The sequence below is a fragment of the Alligator mississippiensis genome, chromosome 4, assembly GCF_030867095.1.
Source record: "Alligator mississippiensis isolate rAllMis1 chromosome 4, rAllMis1, whole genome shotgun sequence".
Lineage (NCBI taxonomy): Eukaryota > Metazoa > Chordata > Crocodylia > Alligatoridae > Alligator > Alligator mississippiensis.
The window spans coordinates 250,495,307-250,522,950 of record NC_081827.1 but is presented as its reverse complement, the minus strand read 5'-3'; the positions used below and the strand labels follow the sequence as shown (position 1 = coordinate 250,522,950).

General features: G+C 43.1%; 1 protein-coding gene across 1 annotated transcript in view; it reads right to left on the bottom strand.

Annotated features, from left to right (window-relative positions):
* CNTNAP5 (contactin associated protein family member 5) overlaps positions 1 to 27,644 on the bottom strand; it is a 462,074-nt gene that overhangs the window by 38,671 nt on the left and 395,759 nt on the right. Inside the window, exons 18-20 of the mRNA XM_019480590.2 lie at positions 23,100 to 23,339; positions 20,445 to 20,669; positions 516 to 646 (exon numbers count right to left, since the gene is read on the bottom strand). Of these exons, the coding sequence (XP_019336135.2) occupies positions 516 to 646; positions 20,445 to 20,669; positions 23,100 to 23,339 (596 nt within the window). The remainder of the gene's footprint in view (positions 1 to 515; positions 647 to 20,444; positions 20,670 to 23,099; positions 23,340 to 27,644) is intronic.

The following is a 27,644-nucleotide window of genomic DNA, read 5'->3' as shown; positions in this document are numbered from 1 at the left end:
CACGCAATAAAGAGCCTGTGGCGTTCTCATCTTCGGGTGGAATATGATCACAGTTGATGGGATGCGTGCACACCAACGACTACGTTCTTTGGTCTCTGCAAAGATAAAGACCTATTCCCACTGTCCTGCTGACTTGAATGAGACAGTGTGTCCAAGTACTCATCACTGCATGGGACAGTACAAAATGTAGCCCTCTTCCCCCTGGATTATCCAACTATGGTCACATTCTGCCTCGGGACAGACACACGAATACAATGAGACTCCTGCATCTCTACTCAGCCCAGCCCTTGGCAGTGCACCGATGAGTAAAAAGCATAGTAAACGATCATTCTGCTAAGAGCGATTTTGTGTCAGTCTTGCACACACGGGACCTTGCACTAGCGAGCAAACAGGAACACAAGGTGGCCCACTAAAATCAAGGGGACTGACTGTATGGAAAAGCACTAATTAATATTGAGCATGGACAACTGAATCTGAGCTGCGATGTAGGTCGCCGTGATGGGTAGGTCTGATACCTGGATGACAAGCTCCTTTCCTTCTCTGTTGATCTTCACATGGTGCATTTCTCGATTGGCAAAATTTCCAGAGTCAATGGTGAAAATGAGGAGTCCGTCTTTACTCAGCCTGTATCGGACCTGTAAACTTCCTTAAAAGTAGAGCACATTTCCAGCTATAAGACTTGTGTCCGTAATGAGGCTCTGTTCAATAGGTTTACACAGTATGAGACATTCATTGCGTTTAGAAAAGCAGCGTAACACGTACAAGAGAGAGAAGTTGAGAAGAAATAAGAAAGCATCAAACTTGAATGAGCAGAATGGACCATCATGGCTACAACATCATTTTAACGCTACCACTGCATGAAAAATTAATTTGTTGGAAGTTTTTCACATGAGCGGACAGACTCCAGTCCCCAGATACCTACCTTAAACAACTGGGCAAATAGCTGTCTTAGAGGAACGCGTGTCTACCCATGGGTCCGGCATTTTAACAGAAGCACATTATTTGATAGATATTAAATTCTGTATGAATGGTTATTTCCACCAGAGGGCATGCAGATCTGCAGATCTAGCACCGTTTTGGAAGAGTAATAATTGTGGGTTTTATTAGTGCTCTTCAAGAAGCCAGTCAAGTAAAATATAATGGCCAATGTAGATGATGGTATATTGGATATTGTTTGAAATGAGAATGGTCATGGCTTTTCTTTTTCAAAATATGATTTTGTCGCAGGTATCTTCAGAAACACATTATGATTTACACTCCATATGTCAAAGATAAATTGTAAATGAAGCTAGAACCATCGTTTGACCTTGCTTTTCTAGCCTGCTTGCAAAAATCTATATAATTCTCTCTGTCACACACAAAAGCAGATGCTTTCAATGCTCTTTTATAACAAAACATCAGCTGTGGCTGCTTTGAGCTTGCAAGAAACAACAATACAGTGACAAAGCTGTGAGGGCACAAAGAAAGAAAGGGAACGGTTAACAGAGTTAATCCTTTAGCGTGTGCCAAAAGAAAAAAAAAAATATATAAATAGAAAAATTTGGGGACAAAAGACATTGGCAGATCTTATAAACTTACATTTTGACCACAGAAGAACAAACCTGGCTAGATCGTCATGCGGGGAAATGACACGTACACAAAACAAAACTCTCGAGAACTCCTGGGGCTCTTTTACAGGTCGGTAACGGAAACAGGCTGAATAATTCTGGTTCAACTCATTTAAAAAGCCTTTGCAAAGCTATTTTGTTACATTCGCTAAATGAGAATCTCAAAGGAGATAAGAAATGCATACATAATCCTGCAATCTATGGAGCAATAATTCTTCATTATGCTTTTCCTGCTATTTACAGCAAAACACAGTGCAATGCCTATGCCCTTCCTTCCTCCTGTTTGAGCTAATTTCAAACCTCCCTTGATTTGGAGAGTCTAATAGACAGACAGTACCTACACTGAACTGTAGGGAAGTGATGGTCACTAGGGGATTTGTTTTCCCACTGCTATATTTCTAGGCTTTGTTTCCTCATTTGCAGATATCATTCCCAATCTTGCAAGTGCCCATCTTCAAGAAGGGGAGGAGGGAGGACCTGGGTAACTATAGGCCAGTTAGCCTAACTTCTATCCCAGGGAGAATCCTGGAAGAAATCATTAAGGAGTCTATGTGCGGTACGCTTGCAGAAAGTAGGACTCTGAATGACGGTCAGCATGGCTTTGTCGCAGGCAGGTCTTGTCTTACCAACCTCATCTCCTTCTGTGACCAGGTAACTTGCTACCTGGATAACAGAGAAGAGGTTGACATTGTATACTTTCACTTCCAAAAAGCTTTTGATCTAGCATCCCATGATGTCCTCATGAGAAAGTTGGGAGGACTGTGGGCTTAACTACGAGGCAATCAGTTGGGTGGCATGCTAGCTGTGGGGTAGGACCCAGAGAGCCCTAATGAACGGATCTGTGTTGTCCTGGCAAGAAGTGAGCAGTGATGTCCCGCAGGGGTTGGTGCTTGGTCCAGTGCTATTCAACATCTTCATCAATGATTTGGATGGGGGGGTGAAGAGCTCACTGGCCAAGTTCGTGGACAACACCAAGTTATAGGGAAGTGTGGTCACACTTGAAGATAGGCTGGAGATACAGGTGGACCTAGACAGGCTAGCAAGTTGGGTGGACCAGAACCAGATGAAGTTCAACATCGAGAAATGTAAAGTGCTCCACCTTGGGATGAGCAACCCCCAACACACCTACACGCTTTGCAATGACAACCTGACCAGCACCGTGAATGAAAGGGCCCTGGGGGTAATAACTGGCCACAGTATGAATATGAGCCATCAGTGAGATGCTGTAGCCAATAGGGCAAATAATACCCTGGCATGCATCAATCAACGCATCTCCAGCAAAACCAAGGAGGTAATTCATCCGCTGTACTCAGCACTGGTGAGACTTGAGCGTTACATCCAGTTCTGGGTGCTGCACTTTAACAAGGACATGGACAAGCTTGAGAGGGTCCAGAGAAGAGCCACCTGTATGATCACTGTCTTGCATGGCAAACCATATGAGGAAAGGCTGAGGGATCTGGGATGCTTCAGCCTGAGGAAGAGAAGGCTGAGAGGGGACCTGGTAGCAGCTCATCGCTACCCTAGAGTACATCAAGGGCTCGGTGAGCAACTGTTCACCAGGGCGCTTGAGGGGAAAACCGGGAGTAATGCCCACAAACAGCTGGAAGACCGATTCAGGCTCAACATTAGGAAAAACTACTTCACAATGAGGGTGTCCAGACTGTCGAATAAGCTTCCTCCAGAGGTGGTACAATCGCCTGCCCTGGAAATCTGCAAGAGGAGACTGGACGGTCACCTTGCTGGGGTCGCCTGACCCCAGTTGTCTTTCCTGCCTCGTGCAGGGGGCTGGACCCGATGATTTTTTGAGGTCCCTTCCAGCCCTACAATCTATGGATTTATTAATCTAAATTCTCCTTGGATGAAATGCCCCCTTGAGCAGATGTCCTATTCCCCAGTACAATCTCACTCACCTTTACAGTTAGGTTTAAAGTGGTGCAGGCATCTGACATGTGCCTCCTTCATGAGGGAGAGTTTCAGTCTCTTTTTATGGCAGAACCCAAAAAGTTTTCAAAAAGGAATTGCAATGAAAGTAAGCCATTTTCCTAATTTTCCAGGGTGTGTGAGTAGAAGATTAGCTTCTCGGAGTTAGCAGAGCTCCCAAAGATGCGTAGGAAAAATGAGAAAGGAGTCGGGAACTGGCCTTTGATCATTTCATAGGCCTACACAGTCACCTGAGGTTTCACCATAAGGAGAAAATAAAGGAACTAAGAGGCACCTAATCATTTAAGTTGCTTTCATTAAATGTTTCATTAATTTAAGAGGGGAATGTGTGTATAGATGTAGGTCAGTACTGGACCTACCACTGAAGAGAGCCTTATTCTACAATCCCTCCCAGTCTTTCTAATGGATATTATTATTCATTATTTATATTTTTTGTCAAAACATGCATTAAGATGAAGTTACGGCTGAGCACAGGTTATAATGGGACACCAAGCAAGAACGTTACTATCATGGCATTATTGTATGATCATGGTAACTCTGTAATTCTCATAATGCCCATTGCCCAGGGCCCCTGAAAGGTCATGGACCTACTACACTGAGGGCTACAGAGATGATGCAGAAAAAAAACCATTCCTGTTTGAAACAAAAAACAAAAAAAAAAACACTTCTAATTTCATTAGGGGAAGCAATTCAGGGGAGGCAACGCAGAGGCATATAGTGGTACCCAGGTTGACACAACGGCAGAGATGGGAATGACCCCACCACTCCTGGTTCCTCTGTGACAGCCCTAACGGAGCTACTGGAAAGACTCATTAGAGCTAGACATTAGAGCTGGGATACATCACAACTTCTATGCATGGCCACACCATTTATTTGGATGAGACACTTAATTCCCTTGTCTATCAAAATACCTGTCCAGCTTCCAAAGATGATAAGAAAGATGATTGGTATTTGAAATCAGCTACTCAAAACTAATGGAATAAACTAAAGCATTTTTGCTTCAGGCGAAAATTACACTAATATCCATCTGAAGCCATTTTCCCAATCTTGATAAAGTGACTTTAGGATTTTCACCCGTTGAACTGAGAGCAGAATTCAGCCCATATTCAGCACCAATTCTTTCCACACTGATCAAATTGTTTTGTTCTATATAAAAGCAGGACAAAGAAAGAAATAGAGTGTTAATGATGTTTGTTGAGAAGTCCTTTGTGTATCTTTGAATTTGGATTAGCTGGTTGGTTGGAGTCTTTTGTCACATTATGCTCGTGTCACCAGCCACAAACAAATGCCTGGGAACAATCTACATTTTCTGAAATGTTTGCATCATTTATTTTTGATCATAGGCATTCATGTACCAACGGTACTATGTTTCTGGGAGCTGTACTATGCTCATGGGCAATCTGCCATCCTGTCTTCACTTAGGCCAGGTATAGACTTGACACTTTTACCAGCAGAAGTGATCAGAAACTGGTCTATATCTGTAACAGAACAGAAGTTTGGCACATATAGACTGGTTTAAAAATGGGAGAACCCAGTCTAAGATTTGCCCTCTCTCTGCAAAGGGCAAATGTGTGCTCTGTTCACTACCGATCTTAACTGTGCCGCTTACAGAAAACCACATAACTTAGACTGATTCTTCCTTGGGCTTCTTGAATATCTGTACCTAGCCTTAGTGCCTGGGACTGCACACCAGACTTGTAACAGTGCTCAAGCAATGTACTGCCAATTATGTTGAGTTCCCGAAGACCACCGTTATTAACTACATGCAGTGAAGGGACAGTTCTGTCTTATATGCCAGATTCTTGCCTCTGGTTGATGAAGATTACTGGTGATAGTCTGTGTAGCAGGAGATGTTAGACTTAATGATCTTCAGGGCTTCATCTGGCCTTTCAACCTATGTCTAAATTGCAGGAGATGGCACGTTGAAATGCTTGAGCTAGCTTTAAACGAGCTAGCATAGGTATGGGAAACAGGCCAGCCATGGCAGCATGGAGCTCCCCATGGTTTAATTTACCTTGCTTTTCATCAAGATAAATTAGCCTCTGTGGAGCTCTTTGCTGTGACTGTTAGATTTGGTATGTGACATAGCTTAAAGTTAACTTAACCACTAAGCTGCAGTTTGCCCATTAAAGGCTAGTTTACATCTGTACAAAGGTCCCATAGAACTGGCTCAAGTGATTCTGGGGGGGATGCCTCTTGTACTAGGAGAGAGCCCAGACCCAGCACAGCTGCATTTATGCCATCTCTTACTGACACCTGTACAGGATACCTGACACCTGTAGGTAGCAATGGGAAAGGGGATGAGACCAGTGTCCTTACACCTGACCCCCTGGAATGACTCCAGTCTGTGCTGGGGACAGCATCAGACAGCCCAAAAAACTGGAGGAAAAGTAACAGTGGCTTAAAACCAACCCTCACCTCTGGTTCTGCACTGAGTAGAGGCACAAGGGAGCGGTGGCACCAGAGCCTGCTGGGAATCGGTGAGAATTAGTCCTCCCTCAGCAGCGCTCAGGCTCATATACACTGCACCCAATTTGAGAGGTAGAGCATGCAGAGCAGCATGACATATTTGAGATTATTGCTAGAGTTGGTAAATCTGCACCCTAGACATGCTCCAAGTGTCTAACTTCATGCAGTCTTAAAACCATGCCTTTGTTTTTAAGGTCTCCTCATTCACTCACTCACTCACTCGCTCGCTGAACTATATGGAAAGGATGAGGTCCTACTAGAATGCAAGGCTCTGGAAAGAGCCTTAACTTGGTCTTTAAATGTGTGCTACTTAAAGCTGGAAACTCTTGCATTTACCCACTATGGCAAGCAGAGTTTCAGAGTTTCATAGCTGTTAGGGGTGGAAGGGACCTTACAGATCATCGGGTTGAGCGCCCCCTGCACTTGGGCAGGAAAACCTGCTGGGATCAGATGACCCCAGCAATGTGGATGTCAAGACGTTTTTTGAAGATCACCAAGGTGGTGACTGTATTGCCTCTGCGGGGAGCCTGTTCCAACCCCTTGGTAGTTTCCTAGTTGGTAGGGTAGGAAGGGACCCAAGCAGATAATCAAGTCCGACCCCCTGCCATGGCAGGAAAAAGTACTGAGGTCAAACGACCCCAGCAAGGTGATTATCTAACCTCCTCTTAAAGACCCCCAGGGTAGGAGCCAGCACCACTTCTCTTGGAAGTTGGTTCCAGATCCTCACTGCCCTGACAGTGAAGTAGCACCGCCTGATATCTAGTCCGAATCTATCCCTTGCCAGCTTGTGACCGTTATTTCTAGTCACTCCCGGTAGTGCTCAGGGGAACAGGGGCGCCCCCAATGCCTGCTGGTCCTCTCTGATCAGTTTGTAAATGGCTACTAGATCTCCCCTCAGCCTTCTCTTGTGGAGGCTGAACAGGTTCAGGTCCCGTCGCCTCTCCTCGTAGGCCCTGCCCTGCTGCCCCCCGATCATGCGGGTGGCCCTCCTCTGGACCCTCTCCATGCTGGCCACATCCCTCCTGAAGTGCGGCGCCCAGAACTGGACGCAGTACTCCAACTGCGGCCTGACCAGTGTCGCGTAGAGGGGGAGGATCACCTCCTTGGACCTGCTTGAGATGCATCTGTGGATGCATGACAAGGTGTGGTTGGCCTTCCTGACCGCGTCCCCACACTGTCGGCCCGTGTTCATTTTGGCATCAGTAATGACTCCCAGATCCTTTTCCGCCTCTGACGAGAAGGGAGTTCCCCAGCCTGTAGGTCTGCTGCTGGTTCTTGCTCCCCAGGTGCAGCACCTTGCACTTGTCAGTGTTGAAACCCAGCCTGTTCTCATCTGCCCACCCCTGTAACCTGTCCAGGTCCAATTGCAGCCTATTTCTCCCTTCTAACGTGCCCGCATCCCCCCACATCTTAGTGTCATCTGTGAATTTGAACAGGGTGCTTTTTACCCCCTCGTCCAAGTCACTGATGAAGATGTTGAACAGTGCAGGTCTGAGGACCGAGCCCTGGGAGACCCCACTGCCCACGTCCCTCCAGGTCGAATAGGACCTGTCCACCACCACTCTCTGGGTGTGGCCCACCAGCCAGTTAGTGACCCATCTGACTGTGTAGGTGTCAACGCCACAGTCCCCTAGTTTTTTAATGAGGATAGGGTGAGAGACAGTGTCGAAGGCCTTCCTAAAGTCCAGAAAGACTACATCTACTGCGACACCTGTGTCCAAGGATGTGACCTGGTCATAGCAGGCCACCAGGTTGGTCTGACAGGACCTGCCTCTAATGAACCCGTGTTGGTTGCCCCTGGTATAACTTCCCCTGCTGGCCCCTCGTGGACATGTGCCAGGATAACTCTCTCAAAAAGCTTACCCAGGATCGAGGTAAGACTAACTGGCCTATAGTTTCCTGGGTCCTCCTTCCTCCCTTTTTTGAAAATGGGACCCACATTGGCCCTTTTCCAGTCCTCTGGCACCACACCAGAGCACCACGAGTGCTCGTCAAGCTGTGCCAGGGGTCCCGCAATGACCTCTGCCAATTCCCTCAGCACCCTGGGGTGGAGATCGTCAGGACCAGCTGATTTATATACATCCAGTCCCTCCAGCTTGCAAAGAAGTTTTTCCTTACACTTAGTCTGAATCAATTTTCAATCACTTGGTGCCCATTATTTCTTGCCTTCCCCTAGACAGCCATGGTTCTTCCATGACCGAGTAGGATTAGGTGGCAGAGCCAGCCATAAGGTTGATTGGAGAACCACTGGCTTAAATCGGTCATCTTTGCTGTCTCCCAGAAAGGCAAGGTGTGAAAATACTGACATGCCCTCCCTGGACACAAACCATTTACAAGTGAACACATTTGGCAGATCATTAAAACAGGAACCACAGTGGCTCAATATTTCCACAGCACACACAAATGGTAGTTAGAGGAGAAAATAATTAGGGAAGGTGTTGATTAAACAAGGGGAGAAGAACATTAGTGAAGCAATTAATAATACCGTGCTCTCAACATCAGCTATAAACCACGGTGCCAAGAAAGCCCCGTGTAATGATTTAGGTGATAGTTTTGGTCTCTTCGTTCCAGGTCACACAGTGCTGGAGGACTGGTTTTGGGTAGGGTTCACCACAAAATATCTCCCTGGCAGCTTGCACAGCTTTGGTGCTACGGTCCCTCTCCTTTATAGCCTGGATATTTAAAAATGAGCTACCTCACCATTTGTAACAGCTGGCTAGGAAACCTGCTCCTTAATTAACAGCTTCTCCCTAGGGACATTTACTCAGTAAATTTACTCTACAGAGGAAGTGCAGCTGGCATTGTGAAACAACAGGCCGCATCTTATTAAATGTCCAGTGGCTTTTAACTAAGAAAGTGTTTGCATCATGTTTTTTTTGTTATTTTTATTATTATTATTATTGTCGGGCAAAGCAGGATGAGTATTGCTGATTGTTTTATGCACAGAAAATAAAAATGGAAAGAAGAAAAAGTCAGTTCTGTTTCCCAGTTCTATTCTGTAGTTATTGCTCAGCTATTTATCTTGTCCAAGTTAATCCCCTGGCATAACCCATAGGACATGCCACCACTTTGCAGGTATAGGAGAAATATATTTGGTTACAGTGAGATTTTGAACATGAAAAACTGAGGTGCAGAGATTTGCAGGGGTAGACTTTGTTTAGTTATTTAATTTACTTAAGTCCCTTCCAGAATGGGACTGAATTTGCAGCAGGTGGAAGTGGGATGAAATAAAGAAAAAAAAGAGATGCGCAAGCAGAAAGGGCTTTTATAGAGTAAGACAGAAAGAGGAATAAATTCACTGTCCCGTGCGGGGCTCTAGCTTGGGTTCCACCATTTTTAAAGAAAACACAGTTTATTAAACCTTAAGGTAGCTACATTGAGAGAAGCTACTAATAATGCAGTTGGAGAACTTGGATCCTTATTTGAATGAACCCAGCTCAAAGACTAGGGTGATTTTATCAAACTAATGTCAATGCACCGTTCTTATGTGTATTTTGTGCTGTAGTATCTAAGGAGGCTCAGGGGGTCCAATTCAGGCTACGGTCTTACAATCCTGAAGCTTGAGCCACTTCGACAAAGTTATTTAGATGTTTCTGGGATTTACAAAAGCCCTAGACTGTATAGGCATCTAGCTTCTATTGAAAAAACAATGGATCCAAGGTATCTTAGCCGATTAAAAATGCTACCACATGCGGGGGGGAGGGGTGAATGGACTAGGAGTTGCTTCATACTCCAAAGCTGGAAAATAAGTAAGCAAAGAACCTAGAATCCAAATAATATTCCCTTTACCCCCCATTTGGATAGATCACACCCACAGAGTCCAACCTGCAAAGACTAAGTGACATTCTTCACATGGGCAACTCTACCCATTTCAATAAAAGTATTTACACGTGTGCATGGATGGGTCTAGGATTTTGAAACAGTGGGTGAAGACAGTGGGCTGAACCATCACATAAAACACAATACATATTTTCCCCAGGTAAAAAGAAACTAGAAGTGTTAGTAATATGCTAGGGGCATAGGACTATAGTATTCAGTTTAAGATTGAAGCAAAAATAAATATAATTTTATTGGACTGTGCATTGATTTGCTGTATGTGGTTTGCTATATTATATATTAACAAGACAACAAGCCAGGCAAAACTATTCAAAAGATGCTGGTTCTTTAGTCCTGCTGTCATTTGAATCAAATATACCTCTCTTTCAGATCCAGAAAACAAAATCAAGCCTCCTTGAGCATCTTGATTCAGTGCTAGTTACCAAAAAAAAAGTCTGAATGGTGTGAAATGGGAGCTACATTACCAGGAGTAGCTAACAGACAGCAGAACTGCAAAAAGAAAGAATAGCTTAAATAGTGGAAAAGTAAGACCCTTAAAAAGGTCATTAACACCTGTGCAATGAAGAGTTCAGAAGGCTTGAAGCAGATTATAATGAGCCATGAAGTCAAGTTGCTCCCTCGCTGCTGTCTGATTAGAAATGCTGCTGCCACTGCCAGGTAGTTTCTTTTAAAATTTGGGTGAAGCAAGGAGGAAATGGGTGGGGAAGGAAGGGGGATGGTGGGGGGGGGGGTGCACCACACCACTTCTCCCCCCCAGATCCACCCCCGCATATGTGAAGTTGCTTATATACACTTGCACAATTGGACTCATGGACCAAGTCAAATACATGCTTGGAACTTGGAATAAATAAATCCTAGGAGATGGATCAATATGTTCAGAGACAGGGAGTGAGGGTAGACACAGGAGGTAAGTTGCAAATAGATGATAAACTTTTATCACGTGTCTCCTATTTAGCATAGGCGTATGTGTGCATAAGTACAAGGGGAGGCTGTGTTATAACTTGCATAGATTACTTGTAGGAGCTGAGGTCTGGATTCTAGTTTCAGCTCTCAACTGACCTGCTGGATGATATCAAACAAGTCACATTGATGCCCTGCTCCTCTGCCCCTCCGTTTTCCCCATGCATTGGTAAAATAAGAAGAGCAATATTATCCTTTATTAAGTATTTTAAGATTTATGGATGAAATGCTCTCTACAAAGCTGGGTGATATTTGAATTGCTACGGCTCTCTCCATTTCTCTCCAAAGAATGAATGGGGCTGTTGTTGCTCTCAGATAGGGATGCTACGTTAATGATGCTGCCCTGCAGGAGACTCGGTCTGATGAGGCAGAAGAGGACAGAGGGCATTAGCTTCACCAGTAAAAGCTCTCTGGAACCACTGAATCATCCTTGCACTTAATGGGAGTGATTTAGATTAAGTCTAACGCTCCGTCAGCCAACTGCTTTCCATTGGCACGTTCTTTAGGGGAAGTTTTTTATTGCATTTATGGCCTTTTGTTTAAAAGAAAAATATAATGGTCTTACTTGCTTGGAACGCATACTGAATTCAGTAAATCCTTCTGTGGGCTGTACCTGGAATTATATCTGCCCCTCATGGGTTACCACAGTTTTGCATATAGAGGTATCCACTTGCAGGGTTTTGACCTTAGACAGAAATTCAAACTTTGACTCTTGAACAGGAGCCAAATTTGCGAGCGGAATCGCCATTGTCTTCCACACAAACAGAGAATCAAGCTTTCCTCAAGTTTTTCATGATTTCCCAAATTAGGCATTATCACTCGCTGTTTTTGAATAATTTTGGGGAGATGGGAAAAGCTCCTCATCTATAATACCTTCAAGGAATGATGCCAAATGATCCTAGCTGAGGCTCTGGGCTGTTGTTTCCACATTTGTTCTATTATCTTTCATCCAGTGTAGTTTCAGGCTCCGAAGGACACTTACTAGTTCAACCAGGGACGTCTCTCACACGGCCCTAACAAATAACTGTAATATTCCAAAATGAGACCATGATGGAATATGATCTGAGTGGGTTGGCAAAATGATACAGCCAATTTGTACAGGGCATTATGTCTCTAGGCCGAGAGAAGAAATGAAGTGTCTTTCTTTAAAAAAAAATTTAAATAAAAAAAAAATAAATAAAAAATTGTATGCCTATTTTCTGTAACTTCCCACTTAGTCTTTGTTTATAATAAAGACCTTTGTGCAGAACACTGCCTGGAGATTAATGACTGCCTGAGGTTAATGGTCTTTGCTGGTGTCATGGTCCATCAACAATGCCCAGCTGGTCATTAATCCCCTGGAAAGGCCTTCTTCCTCTTGTCGTTAGGTCCTTCTAATCATTACCTAATGTTTCATTGGCTTTGATGGCTCCCATGCTTGGAAAATGTTGATTCTCACAACAGTAATACTGGCCCAGATCTTGATTTTCAGAGATCAGATATTTAGTGAAGCCTCAGGGGAAGTATGAGTTTCACAGAGAATAGCAAATCTATTGCATACAAAAAATAATTTGCTCATGATTTTTAAGGGAGACTATGACTAATAGTGATAACAAGACTAAGAAGGCTTCAGGTAGTGATAATAGTGTGCCAGTCATACACTGGTTTCATTATTACAACAGTTCTGGAGCAAAAGTATATGCCAATATAGCTTTAGTGGAAATATTTCCATTTCTCTCCACCTTGTACATGTCCTCCCCCAGAGTAGATCTTGTGACCATCAGAATTGCTCACCCAACCCCCGCCAAATTAGTCATTTTTGCAAACTGCACTTATCTGTTTTAAGAATTTGTTATTTTTAGCAAGCACAAAGCATAGCTATTGTTTTCTGCAACAAAGATGTTGGTGCAAAGCCACAGGGCTTTGTTCTTCTTCAGGAAAAAAAAGAACAAACAACCCCTCCCAAACCACTCCCCCAATAACAAAGTATGAAAGATTGCAAAAAATCTGGAATTTCACTTTAAAGATAATAGCTTTCACACCACCGCTTTTGCACTGCCTGCAGAGGTTGACTCGTCAAGAATTTAGGAACAAGATGAAAAACGGTCTGTCATTGGCAACATGTTAGCTGGAGGGTGTGGGCAGGAAGCTGCCCTCTACTGGAAGCGGGCAGGAAGTGGGCAGGAAGCTGCCCTCTACTGGTAGCGGGCAGGAAGTGGGCAGGAACCTGCCCTCTACTGATTTCCAGAAGATAAAAGCCAAGTTTAGGAGGAGCTAATGAAGATTCTCATTTTAGCTCAAGAGGTAGAGGCCTATTTATTTGCAGCCAGCGGACCTGGGTTTTATCTCAGATGCCAAGATGTTCAAAGTTAGTCTGTGTGTGCAGCGCACAGATCAGTTACAAACTGCTTGCTCTGCCTTTCCTGCTCTATAAAATCCAATTACACTCCCCTATCTGCTCACTTTTGAGTCTCCTGTGCATCTCTTGAGCCTCCGGTAACCTGCAGTGCTCTCGGTGAGTATAAAAATCTCTGTGATTGAGCTAATGAACCTGCCCTTTCTGTTTCTTCCTTTAAGAGCAGATAAAGAAATCTGCCAAAGAGAGTCCTTGGCGGAGCATCTGTGGCTGTTTCGCCTTCCGAAAAAGTCTTTCAGACCTAGAGGCTTGGCATACTGTATGCTAAAGCAAAGCCCATTTGGATGCCTGCTAGCTGAGTCCACCTACTGCCTCAAAGACGTTTTACAGCTGGATTTGAACAGAAAATCCTCGTCAGCTCCTCCATTTTCTTCGCCCATGCAAGGTCATTCTCTGAGCTACCGTGACAAGCTCCATGTTACGCCACCATTTTTTGATAAGGAAACCTCTGAGCTGCTGGGAGACTTTTTCTAACTTAAGCTTTCTCACAGTATGGACCAAATTTATGCAGAGAGATTGGCTAGTGGATCTCTGGCTTTAGAAGTCCTTTTCCCCTGCATTTCCATTCGTTATCAACCACCTCACCTTGCAAAGAGAATTGCATTGGCTGCCTCCTGTGATAGCCCTCATGCTAAATGTCAGCAATCCCTTGTCAGCAAAAACAGTATTTGATAAATATTCACAAATGCCGTACATCAGAGCAGGCAGAAATAAGGAAGAGGAGTCAGAGCCCCATGAATAGCCAGTTCTCTATGAAAAACCAGCAAGCGCTCTTCAGAAATCCTCTGGATATTATCTGAGAACCATTGCCCTAGACCAATTCTTACCTCCTAGTCCCAGGTTTGACCTCTTTCCCCTACTGCTCACCTGTTAAACACAACCTCTTCCGTGTGGTTCTGTCCCCGACTTGCATGCCACTTGTTGTGTCTACATGTTCATTAATGTGCCGTAGTTACCGTACATTAGGTTTAGTACTAGGATAAATCAGTACTATATAAATGCGCAGAAAATGGTGCTCTTGCATAGTAGCACTGGTGCATGGGTTTTTACAGATGCTTACTGCGCAGAAGCCTAATACTACTGTGCAATAGCATATTGGCAGGGGTTTCACCCAGCACACTACTGCACACTTAGCGCGTCATATAGATGCACCCAGTGACGTATGTCCCTACGCTGTATCCCAATGGTAGGTAAAGAGTGCTTCATACCTCATTTGTAAAGACCAATGCAATACTCCAAACTTTCAGAGACTATAGAAATGTAAGCATCCTGTATTAGTCACGTAACAGCACAATCGTTCATGTGGCACCAGACCTCAGTGGCATGATACCTCATGGCTCACAGTTAGATATGATTACTATGCTCTTTAATATATGAACAGAGGATTGAGGTCATATACACAAAAGGAAGGCTTAATGGACTGTGTAAATATGTTTTGGTGATTATTTTCTTTTGTATTGCTTATTATACCCTTGCCTTTGATTTATTATAAGCATCATCATCTCCACCACTAGCACCACCTAAGAAGCCCCCATCATGGCTTAGGACTACACTGTGGCAAGTGAACAGAAAGCAACGGGCACCGTGTACAGTGTAAGCACAGACTCAGGAGACACCACCTGTCTCCAAAGAGTTTTCCCTCTAAATTATTGTCTTTGTCTGGCTTTAAAGTGAAAAAAGTCTGTGCTTCCAACTGAGGAATGGGTATTTCAGGTTCAAATGAATATGTTTCCCAAGCAAGAGCAACAGGTACTATTAAAATGCTCCACATAGAAAGCCTCCCTCTGACTGAGATGGAGGGAGATTGTACTGGATTATTCATTTATATATATATTAAAAAAAAAACCTCACCTGTGAACTGTCTGCTTTGTATCTCCTAAACTTTTTTTCACGGCATGCTAATTTATCCTATTCCTACTGTGGATTTGGTCTTTTGTTACGCATTTATTGAAAAGACTGGCAGATTTCAAGACCCAAGACAACAGGATAGCTGGGTTCACCTAGTTACTGCTGCTGGAAGTTGGAAATCAAAGGCCCAGTAGGAGAATGACTCAAGTTGGTTTCATTTGTACTTCTGCTTTTAACTGGCATATGTTTCTATCTTTAATCTTTCCCGTGCAATTTCAGAGTCTCTTCTGCTAAAAGAGGAATTGAGAAGAGAACTCCCTATGAGGCAAAAGGTACAGAATAGGCTGAACCCCCCCTCAAATTGTTTAGTTTCTCATGAGATGAGATAACAGATTCAGATAAAGTTTCTGGCATTCTAGGAAAGCTTGAAATCTATTTGCTTTGATGCCAGTTATCTGCTGTCTTTCTGGATTAGAAATCACACAGTGCCCACGGAGAAAGCCAAAGACATTGGAAATCAAAGGTTTGGAAAATCATTTCCTAAAATAACTTTCACCATATTTATTAATTCACTTTTCAGGGAGCGAATTGACAGAATTAATCTTTGGCTATGTCATTTTTTATTCCCCATCAACTGTTTGAAGTGAGTGGTTTTGTCAGTAAGGGGAGGGCACAGAGCCATGATTACTTAATAAAAATCACTGAAATTTGCAGAAGAAAGTTACATCATAAATTTGGACCTGGATTCAAGAAATAGGTTTTCGTTTTAAGATGGTCCCTGCAGCTAAATAAATGACTCTTTTTATAAACTGACAGAAGAAGTTAGAAAAAAAAATCAGTAAGCCTGTTTTCCTTCTATTACAGCAATAGCCCTTATGCATTTAATCACACTGAAACTTTCTCAGAACAATATAACCTAATTGCCTAATTTCCCCTAAAGTCAAAAGATCATGCATCTGATCTCTGGAAGGCAAAGGAGAGATTTTGATACCGTAATAAAACAGAATAAATTTGTGGTGCCTGGATTTTGTCACTTGTACTAAGGCACTAACATTTTCTAAGGTAGGAATTTTGCTATTTGATTCCCATATTTATGTCTCAAAATGTAGATGCTTGAAAAAATCAGGCCTTGGAAAATCACCAAATAAAGGTGATCTTTGAGATGATTGCAACTGCAATGTTACTAATTACTAAGATACTAAGTTTACTATGATACCCAGATAATGATTCCAAGAGCTTAGTAACATACACACAGGGGATAGATTATTTTTTATATATTCTGCATTGTGGAATGCACCAAATTATATAGAATGTGGGGAAAAATATGGGAAAATATCCACAGCTACATCATACAGACTTTTGAGTTGGCAAGGACAAGGAGATATAGGCTAGGGACAGAAATTACACATAAACTGGTGTGATTGGAAACCAGTTCAGATCTAGAACACAGCAGAAGTTCGGTGCACATAAACCACTTTTAAAATGGCCAAACCCATTTTAAGATAAAACCTGGATGGATGTAGTATCAGATTTCACTGATTTAGGTGAAATTGGTTTAGTGAACTGTCCCAGATCCCCTCCAGATTCAAGGAAACTCACAGTCTCCCTGCATCCCAGGATGCTTTGCGCCTTCCCTGCAACCCCCCACCCTACCCCCTTGCAGAGTGGGTGGGCTAGCCTTGGCCCAAGCTGTCTGCTCCAGCCAAGTAGGGAAGCGTGTTCTAGCGCCCCCCAGCTTCTAGCCTGGGCCACTGTAGGGAGGTGGCTGCATCCTCAGAATGAAAAGTGAATGTCTGTTCACTTGCTTATCAGTTCAGTCTATGCTGCTTAGACTAACCTACGAAGATTGAATCAATTCAGCCTTGGGCTTTTTGACTGTTTGTACTTAGCCATTATGTACTACTTCCAAAAGAGCCTATGTGACTTAGAAACCAAAGTTTTAATTCACATTATGCAGCATCTGAATTTCCACACTCACTTTTGAAAATGCGATCATCGAATCATAAAAATTAAGGGCTGGAAGGGACCTCAAAAGATCAAGTTGAACCTCCCGCTCTGGGTAGGAATACTGCTGCTGAGATCAAATGATCCCAGCTAGGTGTCTGTCCAGTGTCCTCTTGAAGACTCCCAAGGTTGGGCACTGCACTACCTCCTTGGGAAGTCTAGTCTTTCTGGTCACCCTTATGGTAAAGAAGTTCTTCCTTACATTCAACCTGAAACCATCCTCTAACAGTGTATGGTCATTTCTCCTTGTCCTTCCCTGGGCTGCTCTAGTGAACAGTTTTTCTCCTAGCTCCTGATATTCACCTCTTACACACTTATAGACAGCCACCAAGCCCCTCCTCAGTCTTTTCTTCTCCAGGCTGAGCAGTCCCAGATCTCTTAGTCTTTCCACATAAGGTTTGTCCTCCAGGCCCTTAATCATTCCTGTGGCCCTCCTCTGAACCCTTTCAAGATTATCCACATTTTTTTTGAACTGCACTGCCCAGAACTAGATATAATACTCCAGCTGGCATGTCACCAACGCCAAGTATCACTTCCTTAGCCATGCTGGTGACGCATCGGCTAATGCATCCCAGTATGCTATTAGCTCTGTTGACTACAGCATCACATTAGTGATTTGAACTTTTGGGTCACTTCAATTTCTTTATGAACTTTATGCATAAGCTCTTATGCTTCAGGATCTATGCCAATGACTGACAAAGGTGAAAAAGAAGCCTTTTATATAAATGTAGCAATTTATTCTATATTTTTTTATTTGAGGATTGTGGGTACCTTCCACTGAAGCATTTGGTGCTGGCCACTACTGGAGACAAGGTACTGGAAGAGACAGATCTCTGGTGTGATCTAGAATGGTGATTTCTATGTGTTTGATTGCAGATGGTGCCTAGCCTGTCGTGTAACTTTAATTTACTCGTTAAGTACCTCTTCTTGTTACATTCTGATCATTAGTATGATCTTACCAGGGGAAGGCAAAGTCAGATAATGGACAGACCACTGGACCAGACTTAATAAGGCCTAAATTATACGCCCAGCTCTGACACGGGTCTACTGAATATTCTTGGACACATCACTTCGCTTCCCTGAGCCTACCAATTTTGTTGTCAGTAATAATAATACCAATATCATTACATGCTAATGAATGTAGCTGACCTCCTTTCTAGATGTGTAGTTAGGAATATATATTTTTTTAATTATTCCATTGATTCTGCAGCGAACACTGTACGTTTGATAGGATTTGGTCCAATGATATCTACTCAGGTTCAACCTCCCTAAAATCTCTTTCAATAGCAGATAAGCATCCACAACCTTTTTGGATACTTTAGCTATTTTGAATGTACATCTACCCCAGGGACACCTTAATTATCATCAGCTTTTTTGTCATAACATTATATTTATTGGTCAGAGATTTGACTGGCCATTTTATGGAATATGGAGACTATCAAGATAAGCTAGCAGTAGCCTAGAGAGGTTGGAAATATTGACTGCAATTGTTTTGAACTGTTAAATATGCACATTTTTTCTTCCAATACATGACTTTCTTAACAGGTGCAAAGACTACTGCAAATCCAGAGCATTATGGTTCAGTCACACTTAAGATGACCACTCCCTCCTCACCAAAGACCATGACAGTTATTTAACCAATAATCTACCCACCAGTTACCAACCTAGGGTTTTAGCAAATGGTGCTGTGCTCAGCAAATAGCCCAGAGAAAGAACCAATAACATACAAGTAGCCACATTCACTTTTATGGCTGCAAAGGGCATTATTATTCATAGGTCCAGTAGCTTTATAGCAAGCATAAATGTCCTGCATGAGGGAAGAGCAACATATCTGAATATTATTTTCATTGGAATAATTTCAGTTTCAACAAGACTTAAAAAAGGGGGATATGAAATTAAAAACTGATGAAATAAGGCATAAGAGCCAGAGGAGGTAAAGGAGAAAGTATTTAATAGGGAAAGTGAACAGGCCTTGACAGAGAGTGATCAAGGTCAATGATACCAACTCTCTCGCTAATGTATGGCATATATTGCCATGTTTTACATCCGAGTAGTAGAGCGGTTAAGTCTCAGGTCCCTTGGGTAATAGTTTACTCATTGATAGAATAAGAATAACACCAAGGTACTGTGAGATTATGAACAGGGTTTGCAAAACTGACTTCTTATTTTGGTGTCTGCATTTTTGGGCCCACAATCTGAGGTACCTCAATCCCAATTTTCAAAGGCACCGAGTATCTCTAACCCTGAGTGGAGCAAATAGGATTTGTTGGTGGACAGGCATCCTCAAATGAGAGGCTGCTTTGGAGAATGCTGTCCTGAAAACCACAAGAAAAGAGAAAGATAATGAACCCAGTTCATTTCTCCAGCCACTACAAAATAGTCCCTCCTTTCCTAAATTAATGACCTGAAAATAAAAGCTACAGAATCCTACATTTCATGAAGAGCAAAGGCTTGACTTGTTAAACTAACACAGGTTTTACCATCACCGTGGCAGCATAAAGGAGAGCTTAAATAGGTGAAATTTAAATCTATATTCACTGTAAGACCCATGTAGAAGAAAGGGAATTACTTAACTGAGAATCAGAGCCCAAACTGGTTTGGGCTGAGCAATCTCTATGTGAACTTACAAAGCATCCAACCAGTCTGGATTATTTGCTTAGATAAATATTTTCAACCTTATGGCATTAAAGTCCTATTCCTCTATACTGTATACACATGACATATATCACACAGCAACAAGGGAACCCATGGATAAGGCAGGGAAGCAATGAATAACCAATATACATAGTCACCAGTTTCAATGTGCCAGTACCAAAACTCACTGTGTATAACGCCAAAGATGCCATTTGCTTGCTTGTGATATTTAGCTAGGATGGCATTAAAAAAATAAAATAAGCCTCAGGTGCCCAAGTGCTAGAGCAGCGCTTGAACTCGCACATCTTCTCTGGCACTGCATCCCTCTCCCAAAAAACTATACGCACACCAACAAAAGAGGTGGAAGAGAATATTATATTCCTGGGCCAGGCATTCATCTACCTTCATCGAATTTCCCATCTTTTTAATCCTGTACACCTAATGGATTTCAGCGTGAATAAATAGTGAGGAATTGCTACTATATGGTCCTGCCAAACAAAAGTCAGGAGGCTGGTAAGATCAAGCAACATGATTATTCAAGGCCCAAATAAGCAAATACCGTGCTGCATACAAAATAAAGGGACATAAACAAGAGTGATGGCCACTTACATGAATCGAATGCAAGGAACCTGTTAAAGTTGCAGTAAAAAAGCCCAACTGAAATTACACCCAAAACCTCTATCATCCCCCTGGTAACTCTCAAGATAGTGATCTTGGCCTCAGCCCAGATGTATGTCATAAGAGCTTACCATTTTTTGAGAGAATCACAGCCAAGTATTCATGAAAGTAGGTGTTGATGTACAGCAGAAGGCTTGGTGCATGTGCTGTCAGGAAGCTAAGCGCAATGTTTTCCTTCGACATAACCGCATCTGCATAAATGGCGGAAGATGAAGTGCTTGCATTTTTTGTCACTGGATAAGGTTCTTGGAAAACATAGGTAATGGAGGTGCCAGCTTCAAACAGCGCCGAAACCTCTGAAAACAGATATAAACCAAGAGATCCATTTCAGATGCTGCATTTACAAATCTTTCTATTAGATGTAGGCCTGAACTCAATGTGGGAAAATCTTTGGAGAAAAAGTGCAGAATCAAGTCTAGTCTTGGATCTGACCTTCGCTGAGTCCATCTTATTGGAGTGAGCTACATCACGTCTTTCCATCTGCAAGAAACACTAGGTAAGGAAGGGGTCAGATCTGTATGGACCCACAGAAGATAACCAAGTATAGAAGCTGGAGCCCTTCTCCCTGGGCACGGCAGATGCAGGCAAACCACCTCAAAAGAGCATATGCCAGAAGGGAAAATTCAGCAAAACATTTCTTGAATGGGCTGCTCTATGTTGACTGTTCCTAGACAGTTAGAGCGAGATTTTTCCCTTCTCAAACTGCCTAGGGTAGAGAAAATAGTTAATTATGATGACTTTAACCAGTAGTCACATCATAACTATAGTGATTCCATTACCCACATTACGGGTAACTTTGCAGCTCCTAATAAAAGAGGCAGAAACAGGTCTGCAGCCTGACCTTTTGTTTGCTTGCGCTTTAAAACACAAAAACTAACATTTATCCCAAAGTTTATCTGGGTAACCGTGAAAGAACAACATAGATTCTCACCCGTACTAACTGGAGAGACTTGAGAGGTGAGAGGAGGGTGGTATGTACAATACATGAGCAGCAGGTCTTTTTGAATGTACTCAATTCTCCAAATTTCTCTCCCGCTTATATCCAATATTTATAGATGACTCATTCTAGTAAATGATTTCTGATTGGTTTTATTTATTTATTTTTTTTCACTGAAACTTTTGGAGCTGGAGTGAACCACCTCTCTTGTGGATTTGGAAGGTGTCTGTCAATTAGTTGGGATTTGTATCCTTGTCTCCTATCCTTCCCCATTGTAGAATGCCATTTACCACTGGCCTGGTTCTTCCTTACCTTAGCTTATGATCTTGTCGGACAAGGCTGTTTTATTTTTACAAATTATCTCAGGATCTTAACAAGAAATATATCTATATAGCAAAATAACAGGTAATGCATTCGGTTACATCAATCACTGCTACTAGTATTTTAAGATACATCTATCATAAAGTGTATCTGGATTATTCAATGTATGGTCTTCCTTTATAACCTCTCCTTTCAGGCCTTGTGATTTGTTTAATTGCATCTCATTAGTGGTTTAGTTAGACATATGAATGGCTTGCTTTATTTTGCTGACCAAGCTAGTGGTTACATCTACAAAGGTTCATGCTATGGACCCTTAAGTGGTCCATAGCATGGACCTAGGCTATAGGTACTGCCATATAAGGGTCCATAGCATGAACCTAGGCTATAGGTACTGCCATATAAGGGTCCATACTGCCATATAAGGGTCCATACCATGAACCTAGGCTATAGGTACCGGTTAATGTTGATTCCATAGGACACTCCTATCTTTAGTAGCTCTAACCCCTTTCTAATAGATTACAAGGATATATTCAAAGCACCCATTGTGATATTAATGCCAATTCCTCTGTTGATTTAACTTCATTCTGACTCCCAACAGAACAAGGAGAGTCTCTAGCAGCAGATGATCCACCCCATGGATAACTGGCGTGGCGTCCGCAACCCAAGAGGAGCAGCGATGTGCTTCTGTGAACCTGTATATGATCTACAACTAGAGCAAACTTAGGGTGAATATTAGCTATTCGTTCCTCCTTCCCCAAAGAACACTTCATCTAAGAGAGACATCCTCTATTTTTCCTGTTCCTTTTATTGAGTCGGCAACAGCTGCCAAGAGCTGGAGAAGAGCTTCTTGCCGACACTCCCCTGAAATCTATTTTCCCCTTATTGCCTCATTGTACCTACAGCGGTCTCAGTGGCAAATCTGCACTGCACACAAAAGGCGTATTATTTTGGTTGCAAAGAGACGATAAAATACACAAAAAGCCACTCTTCCTGTTACATCTCCAGCACCTGTTCCAAAGCATCAGGCCCTACAGCTGTGTAAAGAAAAGATTTCAAGCGATACTTTTAAACCCATTTTTCCTGTCCTTGTTCTCAGAAGCGGCTAACTTGCTCTCGCTGAAATTTTCCCAAAATATTCAACCTGAGGCAGGCACCACACCTGAACATTTCAGTCCATAGTTTTCATGTTGGGCATAGATGTAAACAGTTTAAAACGGGGTCTAATAATGACAAGTGTAAAGCACGTTAGCTGCTCTGCTTATATTTTCCGAGGCCCTTAGTGAAGTCCACAAATGAGATGATCCCTCGTTTACAAATGAGGCAAAAACATCTCAAGTTGAGCCATGGGAATTGATGTAGAGAGATGTCCTTGTGATACAGGGGCCACAAGGAGAAATGTGATGGGGCTGGAAGACAGAAATCCTGAGGCTGACAAGGAATGAGAGTAAAACAAAAGCGTGCAACCCACCTTCCTTGCAGAAAGGTCCTTCATAAGCAGAGTTGGTGCAGTCACAGGACGAACCATTGTACTTCTCCACGCATTTGCCTCCATTGTGGCAGAGGTTACCATAACTGCTGCAGTGCCCCGGGCACCCGGGTGTGACACCAGGGGTTATTTTTGCCCTCTCTTCAAGGTCAAGTTTTTGCCCATTTAAATGTAATGACCGGATGCAACCTAGAAAGCCCCTTTGTCTGGAAGCTCTGGCCCCTGAAAGAGAGAGAGAGAGAGAAAGTACAGAGGACTTGCTTTCAGTGATGAGTCTGGAAAATGAATGTAAACAGCAGGTCAATTAACAATACACAGTGACGATCCTACCAAAAATATATCACAGAGCAATAATATACTATAGTATGTTATTGGAGTAGCAAACAGGGCCAGATTTTCAGGACCGGAGGCTGCAGTTTGTGGTGTATCTGCCGGACTCAAACCAAATCATCTATGGCAATCCCATGCAGACGGGATGGATCCAGAGCAGGTGCAGTTGCACAATTGTGTCCCCTTCCACTTTCAGACCATGCGATGGGAGCAGCAGCCAGGGACTTTTTCAATCTCTAAGTCAGGTAACAATTACACCTCCCTCCTTTCCCCCTCAATGATCAGTGGCACATCCCTTCCCCTTCCACCACTTCTCCTGTCCCCACTGTCTCCAGCTCTTCAGAGCCATTCCTGCCAGGCTGCACTAGGATCCAGCCTCAGCCCAGCTTCATGGTAGTGATGTACTAGGCCACTGCTACCTTCTCCCTGGCTTCCCATGCAACCTGGCTGGAGCAGGATGGGAAAACCTCTGCAGCTCCTCCTGCCCCAAGGGCAGCTGGAGACAGTGGCAGTGGTAGGAGGGGAGGCAAAGGGATGTGCCATTGAGCAGAGAGGGGAAGGCAGGGGATGCTGAGAGTTGGCGGGGATTCTTACCCGATTGGGGACTTTAAAAAAGTCCCTGGCTACTGGTTCTTGCAGCATAGTCTCCCAATTCTGGTGGGGTGGGGAAAGCTGGGAGCAAGGGTGCAGCCACCCCTATGGTGCTGGATGCTGCTCTCATACCCCCTTTATAAAATCCTGGATCTTCCCATGCGTGCAAATGCCTGCAAATGTCTTTTTCATGAACGAAAGGGACCCCTTTTCTGGTCCAGTCTTTCCTAAGGAACGTAATCATATTTAATCTTGATAATATGGATACATTTCTTGGTGAAGACAAGCTCTGGGGAGTTAGATGATAGTTTAGTTTTTATGGTCTACTTAATATTTGATTTCTCTGAAATTACCCTTATTTGCAATGAAAATATCTATCCCCTTGGAATTGGATTGAGAAAATAATCATCAACAACAGTGGTAAGAATGGTTCAAAAATACCGCTGCATTTATTATCTAGGGCTTTCTTTGATAATTGCCAATGTTTTGTTCATGAAACTTCTGCAATTTGCCTAAACTTTGACCTCTGATTCTGGTTCAAAAGCAAAATGACAATTCATCTGTGATCTGCACGCATGCCAGCTGAGTTTGATTCGTGACCCAAAGCTATTGAAATCATTCAACAGCAGCCACTGGAAACGAGGATACGACCCAGACCTTATATTCATTAGCAACACCATTGCTCAGTTAAGTAATAAAATGGTATTAGACCCCATTGCACATTCCCAACATCAACCAATTGGCATTCAGATCAGAACCACAGTAATACTTATAACAGTGCCATTTTGCCCACACCTCAACCTTTAAAAGGCAAATTGGAAAGGCTTTTCAGAACACCTTGATGCCACGGTCAAGACCATCAAAGCATTGCCTGAGATCTATGACCAATTCATAAAAACTGCACAAAAATCTGCAAGAAAGAACATCCTGTGGGGCTGCCACAAAAATTACATCCCAGGCTTCACTCTACAAACCACTGGCCTATACGACGACTACAGGCGATAGACCCCTTTTCTGCAAACGTGATTGCTACAGGCAGGGATCGACGACAGCCAGTTCCATGTAGTGATCTCTGGTAATGTCTCTGATGGCCAAGAGCTCCCAAATTAACAAAAATGCCAAAGCACACAAAAATTAAGATATGGACACCATTTCTGTCATATGAAAGAAGAATTGCTATGGGTGAGGAGCTCAAATTAACCATCAAAGAAGAATGCAGAACATCCTGGCAGACCCTGATTGAGTCAACCAATATGACACACAATAGTAAAAAGACATGAGCAACCATATGTAAACTAAGTGACAACCCACAAAAGACAGATAAACATCATAATGTCACCCCTAGCCAAATTGCCCACTAAATGCTTCTCAATGGGAAAAAAAACCCAAGAACCAAACACAAATAAAAATACCCTGAGACTGGAAAGGTACAAGCATCCCAAAGACCTCTGTTTTACAAGCCCCTTCTCAATGATGGAGCTGAATGCTGGCATTAATGCACTGAAGACAAGAAAAGCAGCTGGCCTTAATGACATACTTTTTTGGACCCCAGACTCGAGAATGGCTCCTCTGCCTGCACAACTCATGCACAGCCAGTCTGACAATTCGTAAGATATGGAGACATGCTCAGGTAGTGACACTTGTAAAGCCAGAGAAAGATCCATCTGACCCAAGAGCTTCAGACTTATCTTTCTGTTATGCTGCACATACAAATTGTACAAACAAAATACTGGAGCAGCTTGTCCCATACGTGGATAGGCACCTAATCCCTGAGCAGGATGGCTTTCACCCTGGAAAACCAACAGTGAGCCAGCTGTTCAATCAAACTCAACATATTGAGGATGGCTTTGAAAGAGGCCAAATCACTGGAGTTGTGTTCCTCAACCTAACAGCCACCTACAATACAGTTAATCACTTATGGCTCGGCTGCAGGACCCTGCGAATGACAAAAATCATCTACACCTTACAGAGCTGATACAAACCCTGCTTGAAAACAGATTTTTTTTGTTGTCAAACTGGATGGGAAGCAAATCAGATGGAGGTGACAGATGAATGGCCTCCCGCAAGGCAGCGTACTTGCACCGCGGTTACATAACATCTATATGAATGACCAAACAATTGATTTTGAAACAAAATATTTCACCTATGTAGATGACCTGTGTGAAACAGCTCCAAACACACTGAAAAATCCCTAAGTGAGGCACTAATTGGCCTAACCTCATACTACATGGAAAACCAATTATGCACCAACCCAGCAAAAACACAAGTATGTGCTTTCCATCTGAAAAATCATTAGGTCAACCACCAACTCAACATGACATGGTATAGGACCCCACTTTCTCACTGTCCAAATCTAGTTGGTCTTGGACTCACCCTCGATCAAACCCTTTCATACAAAGAGCACATCGTGAAGACAAAAGCCAAAGTGAGCACTTGTAACAACATCCTATATAAGCTCACCAGCTCAAAATGGGGAGCTAGTTCCTCAACCCATCCAAACCATTGCTCTGGCTCTTAGCTTTTCCTCTGCCCAGTATGCATGCCTGGTATGGGAGAGATCTGTACATGCTAAGTGCATTGATCCCCGTTCTGAATGATCGGTGCCGAAGCGTCACAGGCTGTCTGAAGCCTACCAGCCTAAAGAGTGTGTACCTGTTGGCTGGCATCGCTCCTCCTAACATCAGAGGAGCAGTGGCCAGCAGGATAGTTTGATCAAGACAAACTGAAGATGTGAAACGCTTGCTGTATGACCATCCCGCAGCTCACAAACACCTGAAGCCATGAGGAGGTTCCTCACCAGGACCCAATCTCTCGATGCCACACTCAAGGAGAAATGAATACAGATGTGGAATGAGAGGCTGAAGAAAACACCAAATGCATATTCCAACAGCCAAGTCCTTGCTGCCAGGGGCTGACAAACCATGGTAAAGGTGGCAATGTCTCAACTACCTCCGTTCCAGAATCGAACGTTCCCAGGAAGTAATGAAGAAGAGAGGTTATACGGTGACTGTGGCACAGAGCCTCAGACAATACACCCGCTGCAATGCCCTCTGCTCAGAGGCACATGTCCAACAAAAGATCTTGCAAAATCCAACGAACAAACACAAGCATGTGCAACAAGATGGTCAAATATGGTTCTCAAATATGAGAAGATCGGTGAGCTGAAAACGGTGAAAGAACTCACCTCCTTCAATCTGCTCACGCGTTGAAGTTGCCCTAGCACCAAACTGATCAGTCGGGCACCATTGGAAGATGGGATGCTATTGCACATCTTCGTGCTCATACACACACCACGTACACACACACGCACGCACGCACAGGTTCTTCTACTATCCAAAGAGCGATTGCAAGCTTCTGCCAGCAGCAGAACAGCTGTCATGTTTACTGCATTGCTCGTATTGTAATTACTTTATAAAGTGCTTTGGGGAGCTGGCATGTGAGAGGTGCTCTATAAAATCAAGTTCTGATTTTTTTTTTTTTTTTTTGCCTCTGAAATTTGGAGAGTTAAGTGTTTAGCTGAAAGGAGCAATGTGACCCTCAGATAAACAGAGCCAGAGGAATATCTGAAGGTTTTGTTTGTTATTTGTTTTTTATCCAATTGGCTCA